This window comes from Colias croceus, chromosome 27 (assembly GCF_905220415.1).
Source record: "Colias croceus chromosome 27, ilColCroc2.1".
NCBI classification, from domain to species: Eukaryota; Metazoa; Arthropoda; class Insecta; order Lepidoptera; family Pieridae; genus Colias; species Colias croceus.
The window spans coordinates 4,534,863-4,547,806 of record NC_059563.1 but is presented as its reverse complement, the minus strand read 5'-3'; the positions used below and the strand labels follow the sequence as shown (position 1 = coordinate 4,547,806).

At 32.0% G+C, this 12,944-nt stretch overlaps 1 protein-coding gene across 5 annotated transcripts in view; it reads left to right on the top strand.

The window, feature by feature from the left end:
- Nucleotides 1-332: 332 nt before the first annotated feature.
- Nucleotides 333-12,944, top strand: part of LOC123703883 (calpain-B) — a 42,746-nt gene continuing 30,134 nt past the window's right edge. For 3 of the 5 annotated variants that reach the window (XM_045652067.1, XM_045652064.1, XM_045652065.1), the window contains exons 1-2: nt 333-350; nt 4,003-4,332. In XM_045652067.1, the coding sequence (XP_045508023.1) occupies nt 4,045-4,332 (288 nt within the window). In that variant the 5' untranslated portion in view covers nt 333-350; nt 4,003-4,044. Of the gene's footprint in view, nt 351-4,002; nt 4,333-11,448; nt 11,672-12,944 lie in introns of those variants that run through there. The other 2 variants (XM_045652066.1, XM_045652068.1) reach the window with 2 other exon arrangements.

The following is a 12,944-nucleotide window of genomic DNA, read 5'->3' as shown; positions in this document are numbered from 1 at the left end:
TGACATAAATAGAATGACAGATGTGTCATCGTTCTGAAATAAATATGTTAATTCGTAAGATTGTTGTATATCAAATACGTCTTACCTAAAAAAATACATGTGACTATATAAATTATAAAATCATCAAACTTTATAAATTGTTGAATAAATTCTAAAATAATATTTAAACGCTAATCAACATTTTCTAAACGTATTTTTAAGTGACACATTTGATGAATGAGTAAATCTTTTACGAGAAATTGGTCTCGACTCTCGACCCTGCCACTCATTCTCCGTTCATTCACCTCTTTCGTTCATCGTTTGTTCACACCACAGAGTACTTTTGTATATACTGTTCACACGTAAACGAGGTAAGCAAACTTGTCTTTTGTAGAATTCGCAAGTTTATAAAATAAACTCATGTGTATTAGACTATTTTTATTATGTACATACTCATATGAATTAATTTATGATTATATCATGCTTCTTAACTAGCACACAGCCCCTAATATTGTCTACAGTACATTTTACTAATTTTCACATCTGTTTTATAAATAGTGGCCTTGAGATAAGAGAACGCTACCCACGTGATCAAAACAAAGCTCGCAGAAAGCGGAAAAATTAAAACCTAACTAAGTAGTAATTAAGACCCGACTTATGTTTTATAATTTTTATTGACATTAAGTACTTATTATTAATATAGATAGGTATGTAACTAAACTAGTTATAGTAATCCTAGTAAATACGTGTAGGTACTTACTTAGTTTAAAATAAAATAAATTTCATATTATCACTCAAGGAAAGTTAGGTCTCTGGTATACCTACCTATACCTATGTAATAAAACTCATGAACATTTCTATTATTCTAACGCTCTGCCAGGAAGACAATTGTGTGGAGAACACATAATTAATGCGAGAATGTTTGGTTGATTCGGTTGCGGACGGGCTTTTGACAGTAAAAATTGGGGGGAAAGGGGAAAATTGAAATACAATTGAGGTTATAAGAATCAAACAAACATTGAGACCAGGGGAAAATTGAAGAGCTCCGAATCTAGGATAAAAAGCTAAGTTTTTCGCTCAATAACGACGCAATTAAAAAAATAGTTGATCCGAGTCTATACTAAGTTAATCAGATCAACTATATTTTTTCTTTATTTCAAAAATGTATTTTTTACATCGACCTCTTGGAGGTCCGAGGTTTTGGATAGACATTGTGTGAAGTGCCATTAGATTTCTATGTGTCTAACTAACCGTTCAAAAAATGTGATTTCCTATCGTAAATTAGTTCTATTTTTCAAAAACGATCAGAAACTGCTGTAAGTATGGAAATCGAATTTAAACATGATTGTATTATGTATTTGATTGTTATACCGTGACGTCGTCCTCGTAGATTATTTCCTTATTGTACTAACAGTAGTTGGCTATTATATACCAAATCTGTACAGCACTCGAAGAGAATTCCTCTTCGAACTCACAGGTTCTATATTTAGCACAGCCAATGTTATTACTAAACTATACTAATATTATAAAGCTGAAGAGTTTGTTTGTTTGTTTGAACGCGCTAGTCTCAGGAACTACTGGTCCAATAAAAAAATATTTCGGTATTAGATAGCCCATTCATCGAGGAAGAGCAGCAAGAGCGAAGTCACGCAACTGAAACCGCGGAGCGCAGCTAGTTTGTAATATTTTATACTTAATTATATTTATTTCCTTCCCTGAGATAACATTTATACATAACATTATTAAATTTATAATTATGTAAGTTGTAAGTGATTCAATCAATAATATAGCTAGGTACCTACCTTTATAATAGCATTTGGAAAACATCACGGAGCTGTAGAGCAAATAAAAAATTAAACAACTTGCATAAAAAATATTGTAAATTTGTGCCAGACAACTCATTATCGAGCACTCGCCCGTTTGATGCAACTATTTTAGAAGTTAGTGTGTATTTAGATCGTTTCACTCCTTCCGGTCAGTCATTCAAATGAAAATGCGTATGTAAACTCGAAATATCAGTGTGAACTGAATTTACATGATTGTGCTGTGCATCTATAAAATTATATACCTAACATGAATATACTTGAAGCATCTTATGAAATATCTTTGAAATCTATAGAACAAAGTCGATAAAACATTGCACTATCTGTAAATAATTGTAACAGTGATACAAACCAATACTTCTAAATTTAAAAAAAAATGTCTAACTTAACAACGGCAATACTGCTTTAATTTAGAAACGTTTTAAATGGGATTCATATATGAAACCTTGGAGAAGACCCTAGTCCCCATTGGGCTTTGACACAAAAATATTGCAAAAAATATGTTTGTTCAATTAATTTTTGTACATTTTGTACTGTATGCTTTCGTTGACCTCAGCCTTAACATTTGTGACGTCACGTTCGAGGTGCGTTCGAAATTAAATTAAGCTTCATTGCCTTTGGTCGCACCTCTTTGTCCTTAATAAGAACAAGGTGTGGTGTTCGAAAGCAATTTTTTGGTGATAACATGATAAAACTTGCAAAAATACATTTACAATACAAAAGTAGAAAACGCTCACTAGGAAAATTACATTTTCAATATAATCGTTTTAAATTAGAATGAGGATAAAAAGTTTATCAAACTAACTGACGAACATTGCGGATAAACTAACGAGTAGGAAGTAGCTAGTAACCACTCATAAGGCTATTTAAAGTCATAACTTATATATTAAAATGAAATTATTTTTTAGATTTATGATTTCATCAAAATGAGGACAGTTTTATGAACTAAACTGTTTGAGGTTACATTGTATTGATTTCACATGGGACGATGTTGGCATAGATTCAATAATATAACGTTTCAAAACATTTCGTAAGATATTTTATGGGAAGCCAAATCGTATTTTAAAGTTTACTAGGATTTAACTCTGACAAAATAATATACACACACTTCTGGGTAATTAAGCTTTTCCCTGTACGAATGTCTATTTGAATTTAAAGTAATTTTTCTTGCCAAAAATAATATTTACTAGTTTTCCCGTGTGTACTTGAGTCATAAACATATGACTAGTTTGGGAAAAGTGATGTTAGTAATAATTGGCGCAGGGGATATTGACCTTGATTGTGATGGAGAGTAATTCAGTTAGCTAGTTAACTAGCTGTTTCCCGTAGCTTCGCCCTGTACAAGGAAATTCGATAGGAATGAAACATTTAACCGCTGTAAAAATTAGCCTATCACTATCTAGCCACCCAGCTCACTCCATACATAAAATCGATCCATTGCTACGAGAAAAAAAAACAATTAAACATATTTTCACTTATTTTCATATTTAAACTATTACGTATTTTTATATTTTCGACGAAGAAAATTTGCTAAATATCAAACTTTAAAAATATTCTAACTGAATAGATAATAGAGAAATTAATAGTTCCTGTGTGTGAATTTTTCGCACACAGGAACATTTCCTGGAATAAATTTCAGAACAAACGCACCCAACTGAAATCTCTCCTGGTGTAAAAGTCGCCGAATATTCTCAAAATGAATGGTTACCTACATACTACCTACCTATTTTAAATATCATCTAAAAGCATTAGTCTCTCTTGCCCATTTTGATTACGTAACCCTATTGTGTAACAAAAAGTAAAAAAAATAATATGTGTTATGAGAATAATAAAAAACTTATGATTTTAGTCTGAGATCGTAAAATATCACGTATTTCTTAATTATTATAAGTACAATTAATTATCAATGTAATAAATATAATAATTTGCAATAAAACGATCTTTTGAAACAAATACACACACAGTTAGGTATAATATATTTTTGATTAATTATTTCGAAACATTATTTTATCTTCCATGGTAAACGAACTATCGATAACAATGGGAATGCAAAACGATTGCCGTAAAATTTAGGTTCTTAAATCTAGTACAATAAAAAATGCATCATAACAAAAACATTTACAACAAAAATCGTCTCAGACATTCACCTCGCACGTCACATGAGAAAACACTGACTCACACCCCAATCTCCTCGTTTCAGAAACTGTTTACATTCAGTGCCGTATAGACGTATCTTCAGATCATGTCGTTCAACTATTACCCGAAGAATTTTCGCGCCAACGGCTGGGGTTGGCACCGCGGGAATAGCGCGGCGAAAGCGGTCCGCGGTTTTTTGAATAGGGAACGGGATGGCGAACATAGCAGTGAACCGTTAGTTGGGAATGGTTTATACCCAACACTACCTTCTGACGACGATAGTTCGTTCACTGGTGTGCGTTTGTACCCGGCTTTACCAGTGGAAGAGTATGAAAGTGGTGCTGTTGAAGAGGTGGTTGAAGAGGCGTGTGCAGCTGTCAACGTGAATGTGGCGGTAAGTTTAAATTTAGAATTTTAAATAACGTTCCGTATAATGACCTTTTTGTGTCCATTGACTCTTATCTTCGAAGGTTGTTTCGTTATTTATTACCGGCGCTATAATTTTTTGCTGTCTCATATAAGTATTTAAAATGTAAGTAACTATAGTTATGCATTACAATAATTAATTTTATACAATGTTTTATACATTTAAATCTGGAAATATATTTGTTACCTACTATTCATTGTTATAAGTAGGTATCTATCACAGAACATAAAAATATCTACGATTCTAAAATAATTAAATTAGATTTTCTGTAGTGACGTGCCTTAAAATTAAAATTCATAATTCATAGCATTACATCTATGACTAATTTGAGGTTAATTATAAATTATAATTACGTTATTAAGATCGACGCAAACTATAATCATTCTAACATTCACATTATCAACAAGAAGTTTACCAAATGACTAATTCCGATCTCAATTTAACCCAGTCATTTATATGAATCACTGATGACGATCGTAAAAGGATAAGTTGAAACTTATATTGCTTATTTGCTTCCGCAAAAATATTATGTTCCTGTTTAAATTAAAATAACGAAGGCAATGTAATTGTTATAAGAACATATATGTATTTGAAGACGTGAGAACGATTTTATGCAAATGAATTTTATACTCATTGAAAAGGTAAACGCAATTATTCGTTCCCCGAGCAACGTTTATGATCGTTAACAAAAAAATGCAAATATATCTAATGTTTTGCTAAACATCGCCGAAAGAATATGAAAAGTTGTGTTAGAAAGTAAAAAAAATCATGCTACTGTAACAGAGAACGAGAACCGATGTTTTTTAGTTAAAACAGCAAAATTGAAAAGGCTTAAAAGTATTTTATTTATTATCTGTGGGAAGATATGAGAAAAATTAGAAGAAAATTGGGCTGTTTTGTATTCCTAACTCATAACTAAGTATTGCCATATCACCTATTAGAAGAAATCGGTAATAAAATAATTAATTAACGACTAACGGATGTATTGTTAGTAATGATTAAAGGCGCCATAAACCCGCATAAACAAAGTGATATCCTACGCAAATGTTTCGAGACTCAGGTCGTTTGTAGTGTTTGTATTTAGGTAATTACAATTTACAAACCACATACAATTTAACTGCATGACATAAAAAGTGAAGTCCCATGTCCCCTAGGAGGGTAAGGGGCAGATGTATTATATATACATCTGTTTCACTGATCGATTTTCTTTAGGGACAAGTAGGTGATCACTTGATCAGCCTTCTGTGTCCTACCAGACCGAGAATTTTTTTTTTTCTTCGTGTTCACCGGGAATCGAACCCAGGACCCCTCGGTGCTACGCTCACGCGTCAACCACTGTACCAAGGAGACGGTCAACTGCATGACATACCTAAGCCAAAACTCCGGGCACAAAATAGGCTCAAATTCCAACAGTTTTTAAATAACTTCATTGTTAAATTGGTATAAAAATGATTATCTTCTGTAAATTTATCACTTAACCTACTATCCAGATTTTGGATTATAGTTCTTGAACGAATATCGATTAAATCTCGAGTAAAGTGAGTGTCCTCGACTGTAATGATGTGTAAACAAAAAAAGCTTCCATATTGCCCAGAACGACAAAATAAAATGGGACCGGAAAGCACCAGTTTTCAAATAAAAAAGAATCGAAATAAAAATGAAACCGAAATCGCTTGAGCCAGTCAAAACTTGTGACTTCAAACCCAAAAAAAACAGTCGATTGAAGAACCAGCTGCTTCTTTTTTGACGTCGTTTGAAAATAGTAGTCTTTTATCCGAACATCACTCAACACGATCTAATACAAGTAAATAATTTTTATCAGCCTTCGTGATATATTCTATCCAAACAATCGCCTAATTTATACACCCGACATATCAACCCGTTAGATCAAACACACAGTTAACCATCTGGCGTCAAATATATAAATATTTCTATTTCCATCCATGACGTCATCACTTGTATACATTGGAGTGCGGGATCGTAAAAGCCCTGAATAAACTGGAAATTCTAACTGCTAATCAAAATGGTCATGTTTTCGGGAATGACGAAGTGTTTTTACAGGGGATTGTAGGCGTAATTTATAGGGACATATCTCACATCTGTCTTTTTTGTCTGAATAGGTATCTATAAGCTCTTCGGTACCCGTGGATTCACCTGTCTCCAGCTTGTTCAAAGGAAATTCCAGTAAGATATTTCAGCACGTCAAAAAGCCGTCTAGCCTAGCAATTGTTCGGACGGCAGACACAAAAATCGTTGATAAGGATATTAAACACTAGTAACTTTTTCCGCTTATACTGGGACAGATTTACCTTATGTACGTGTTTGATTTAATTTGTTCAAAGTCGTAAATGTGTACTTAGTATTTAATATGTAGGTAACGCATAATGCGTTTGTCGTCTGATGTCGATTAATTTTCCATTGTACCTACGAAGAAAAAGACCATTCATTGCATTTGACTACACCGAGAGTATCATAATATTATGGTATCATCAAACATGATGATTATCCAGTATCCACTGACTCTGTTAATCTTTGTAAACGAACTAGAATAAAACACATTTCGTATATACTTCAAATATATAGTTGTGAAATCTTTCCGTTAGTTAGTAGTGATGCAACGAATACGAATATTCGTATTCGCCGAATAGTAGACATTCACCGAATATTCGTATTCGGCGAATATATGAATATTTTAAAACGAATATTTTTGTACACAACTCTGTTTACTACAGATTTAAAAATAATCGCGCGTAAAAATATGACGTGTGTAGAGACTGCTGATCCACTGGCCTTTTGGCGAGAAGATGTCCATTTTCCAAGTCAGAAAAAACTCGCCCAAAAATATTTTTCACTGAAGCCATGTACAGTCGCTTTGGAAAGACTTTTTTCAACGGCTGGAAACATCCAGACTGAAAAAAAAATCGCCTTAAACCAGAAAATCTACGAATTTTATGTTTTTTAAATGAAAATTAGCCTATTGTAAATTTTAATTATTAGAAGAGTATGTAAACATTCATTAAATAAGTCTTTTATTACCAAGGCGAGATATTCGTATTGGTATTCGTATTCGCCGAATAGTAGGTTTGATATTCGTATTCGTAAAAGTAGTATTCGTTGCATCACTAATAGTCTGTGAGTTGTGACTATTGGCACATAATTTGTCCCTAGAGATATGTATTGTGTAATTAAAATGTAAACGATGCATGCAAGTTTTCTGTACGCACTTTGCTTTGCAAATAACTACGATAGTTAGTTACTTCGTTTGCGAAAGGAAAATAGAAAAGGTCCCTTCTCGTCTCTTTAAATATCTCCTTAGGAAATCTTTGAAATTTTCTACTTCGCAAAACAAAATACCTATATGACTACAGCACAATTGGTAATATTATCATGGTTAAACTGTAACATTATGTATTGTATTTATTATTTGTGGCATTACATTATCTGTGGTAAAACGTTAAATATTATGAATAATCTATGATTATTGAGTTTAAAGTTAGCAATAATAGCTTTTGAACGTGCACCGTATGTTCACTAGACTATAATTGTGTTAGTTTTGGCTCTATTCTTTGTATGCTTTATACGCCACTATTTACATAACAATGCTGAAGTTTATATTTAGCTGTATAGGGATCCTCACCGAAGGAAATACTTACGAGTTATAATTAATGCAAATGTTTTTGTATTGAAGTGAAACTTCTTTATCGGGGTTGGAAAAAAATTTAGTGTAACATTATTTCGTTACGCGTGACATTTTTCCGTTACGCGCCATTTTTTCTTATCCCTACCACGCGTGATTCGAGTATTTCTGTAAAGTTGCATATAGTAAATTATTTTTTGAAAAATAAGTTTCACTTCTTACGTGTCTACACTAGTACACACACACATGCTTAAGTATGCTTGATAGTTATATTTCTGAGGCGTCAGGAATACACATTACACATTCAGGACTTCAAAGTTTACCACCACCGTTATATTTTAATTTATATTTATTTTTCGTACAGTAATAAACTACTGTTTTAACTCGTAGTACTAATAATACTAGGTCAATAACATCAAGTAAATAATTACTTATGACTAAAAAAATTAAGGACATAACATTAAATTAAGAACTTACCTAATAAGGTTGATAGCTTCCCTTGAAAGCGATGTTTATAAATGCCGTTAAAATTGCGATTTACCAACAATCAATATAATATTACGGTCTACTAGACTACGGTCTTACAAAGATAGGAATATAGGTTAGGTACTTGATACTTCTAAAGCCTGAATTAATAGAAAGTATAGAAACACAAACAGCTACTGTATTAAATTCACCCATGCTATCTGCTGAAATTGTTAAAAAAATTGCGATTTGCTAAGTCTGTAATTGCATGGTCTTAATCATGGTCTTAATATAGTCCTACCCATAGTATCCAAATCCTATATTGTCTTACAGTTACGTCCCTCATACAAACTTTCTCATTAAAACAATTTAAGCATATAATTATTTCATGGAAACATGATTAGGCAGATTTCAAGAATTAATTCGTGAAGCACTTAAATTATTATAACAAAGGCCATTCGGAAGTACATTTTGTTGTCCATATTCTCGGCCATGATTCACTCGTTTTATAAAACACTGAGGCGCCAACTGCCTTATATGGTTCACTTAATTTGCATTATTAACACATTTTAAAATTATTGTTGTAATGTAAACAGTTGAAATAAATCCGTCCGTTTACTTACAAATCCTTTGTACAGCACCTACGGTCTTTATACAGCTACAAACGCAAAATTTTCCCGCTAATAATCTTACGTTAAATTTTTTTTCCTGTCACCGACTCACCGGCCACCGCTGCTCGGTACCTACTACCTATCTTGGTACCTATACATCCAAAAATGGTATATTGGCGTATATTAATTCTTATCGTAATAATCTGTTTGAAATTGAATTAAGTTATGAAGTCAGCTATCCAGTGCAGTCATTGAATCATATACGCAAACTTGAATTATGCAAATATCCAAGATATGCGACATAGGTACCTAACATTCAGTGTTATTATCTTAACATTCCTTGTGCATAATATTTTGTAATTCAAACTTAGGCCGTAGTAGATGTATGAAATTTTTAAACTTAGTTTATTACTGGGTTGCTGTTGGGTTTTATAATTATTATTCAATAATAATTTAATATCAGTAGGTTGTAGGTGGATGGGTTACCGCCGGGTCAGTCAGTGCCCAGTGCAACTATTAACTATTTTAAACTTGTCAAGGTCAAGGACAGTGTTGCAACACTGAAATATTAAACTTCTTCCTTTACATTATCCTTTACGTATCAATTAATATTCGTAGTAAAATTGTTCTATTTCGATGCTATCTAATAAAGAAGCATATAACTCGAACTTAGAATTACAATTTATTCAAAAAACAAAGTATGATGCCATGAATGACGTCGTCCGCAGTATGAACTTTGTATAAAGTCTTACGTCATTCTGGATGCTGGCAAGAATCTTGCGGTATAATGCTGCAAGTTTATGTTGACCTGCGCTCTATAGACTTTGTTTGTTGGGGAGGTAATTGATAAACCGGTCGGATTATAAGCTGTCACTTTTCGTCCAAGATTTCATGGTATGGTTGTGTGTTGAAATTATTTATTTTTAAATAAATTTCTGTGTTATTGTGGGAAGAATTCGTTCGGAAGAATAATTGCAACTATTGTTGTGTTACGTGTGACGATTTCCTATTGATATGGAGTTGAACAATCACTTTAAAGCGACATAGAACGTAAAGATTTACATATTTTTGGTTTCCAGATGACCTCACCGTAGTTAGATTTGTGGCGATAATTAATCAATGGTGTATAAAAATAATCCGTGTGTCTCAACAGCTTTTCCACAGTTACTTGTTTCGTTTTATCATTGACCCAAATTTTGGTAAGCAATTCACTTCGCCTATTAGACCACCGCCCATACAAATAAGTACGAGTGAAATTAGATATGTGGCACTTTGAACTAAGAATTCACATGGTTAAAAATGGGCCCTTTAAAAGCATAAGTAATTGAAAACATTTGCTATAAAGACAATAGTAATACTAAAGCCGGTATGTTATGTCCAAAGCATTTTATTATCAATCTGTACCTACTGTATATTATCAGTAACAATTTATCAGTTTATTAGATACATTTTATAAGTTGATAAAGTTCCTGCGAACATGTCGTCAGGTGCTTAAATACCAGTAAGCTTTGTTTATAAATTTGAAGCCATCAAATACTTTTAAAATTCATAATTAGTGCGTATAATGTAAACATTACTTCATATATTATTTGAATATATGATTCAATGAAATTCTTTGGCCAAAGGTTTCCTAAAGAATTAGACATACTTCAGATAAGGAATGTAAACATATGTTTCATATTACCAATTGTTATTTGAAGTCAAGTCATTACAGTTTTTATCTCCTTATCAATTGTAAGATAGAACAGTAAATGGTACATCAAAATTTGACTTGAGCCAAAATAATGTTATTATTCATTATTTGATTAAGAGAGCACACTAAAATTATACCCGTGAGCTTTTTTATAGCATATCTCAATATTTAAGAAATCACCACATATTTTCAAATATCTTACTATTATTGTTCAATAATATATATAAATATTTTCTATTCAAATGCTTACTTGTTCTCAGTCACACATACCCATCTGTAATTACAGAGATAAAAATTTATATGAAAATCATAGGCAATAGCTAATTAACATGTTTCTACAGTGATGTCATACAATAATAGGACCGTGTAGTCTTGTAATCATAGTTGAATTGTATACAGTATTACATCAGTATTATACTGAGGCTGGTGTACAGGAAAATATACTATTTAGTTCATTTTATAGTCTAGAAAATATACTATCAACTAACTGTGGCATACTGCCAAGAATTTTAGAGCATTTATTAACAATGCAATTTAGAAGAATGTTGAGTTAGTATATTATGTAAAATTTTCTAAAGAAAAACGAATTCTTCCCACAACACAGCTTTAAAACATAAAAAAGTAAAAATATAAAAACTTTTTTCAACAGTCAACTCAAAATGTCATAGTGAAAAGAACCATAAAGTGTAGTGTAAACTGTAAGTGAAAGTTATGGCGCAAAATGGCGGCGCCGATTTTGGCGCGCTTTTGCAAGGCGCGGGAAGACAGATATTGAATCAGGGTGGGCAAGCGTTATTCCAATATGGTGCTCAGGCTTTGGGGAATATCATCAATGAAGTGTTCCAAAAAAAGGAGGCTGAACAGAAACGGTTTTTGCCGAGCATTAAGAATTATAAAGTGGTATGTTGGATTTTGTTTTATTTTGAATATTTAGAATTATATTAAGCTAAGACATATTAGGTATGTACTTTATATACTTACATGCTCTGTAAGATATTATTAATACTTACCAAAAATAAATAAACAAATGGTACAATAAAAAAATACAAATGACTGAGAAAAATTAAAACATTAAGTAGGTACTTTAAATCATTTCCAATTGAATTAAAAATGTTATGTAATAATTCTGTGCCTCCAGTGAATAAGGGAGTAAGACGAGTTATTCCCTTTGGTTTTTATTGCACCATTGGATTCAGCTCGTCAAAATACACAACATATCAAAAGGTCATATCTCTAGCTGCATCCTAACCCAGTTTTTCGAATGACCCAAACGGTATAAGTAGGGTGTGATAAACGGTATAAGTTACCTTATCCATCATTTTAGGCAATCGCAAAGGAACTATTCGTCTCGAGTCAAAATAACCCACGAACACAAAGACATATGTGTAGTTATACTTTTTGAATAAAGACTTAATTCATTTTGTTCCATCCGTGCTAACACTATTTTAATATAAACGCAGTTGTGTCATTTTTCTAACATGAGCATAAAGGAACAACTCTTAGTGTCATTGGTTCAAGTGACGACATGAGACAGTTTTGCATTAATGCCGTGTTACTATTGGTCTATTTGAATACTGCACGGAAACAACGGACACTATTCCTTTTTGCTTAATAATATTTTTCAATCTTTTTTTATTTATCAGTTAACTTGGGATACTAATAATATTTCTATGGAAATTAAATATTTTTTGCAATAGATATTAAAAATACAGTTTTAATTAACACATTAAGTACTAATATTATACTCCTTGTTTATATAAATACAGAACGATAATTGAATCATCTAAAAAAAGCCAACAAAAATGTTAAACTTATAATATTTTCTTCTTATATTTGGATAAGTTTTATAAAAAATAACTAGTTTTTAATCTTTTTTTTTATTTAATCTAACTACAATAATACTATAATAATTATAGACGCATAGAAAAAAAAAATATAACCAGTCTTGACAATTATGAATATTGTGTTCTCTCTCATATAGCGTTTTAGCCACTGTAATTTGCCTTTTTATAGGAAAAAAATCCGCAATATCGAAACTATTTTGGTCCTGCATTATCGTAAACATATTATGGATACTCTGGTACCATATATTTTGAAAAAATTTGGATATTGTCACGTAGAGTCTCTTCAAGTCGTATTTGCATCCAAGGCACCTTCAAATCTGTGCTTAATT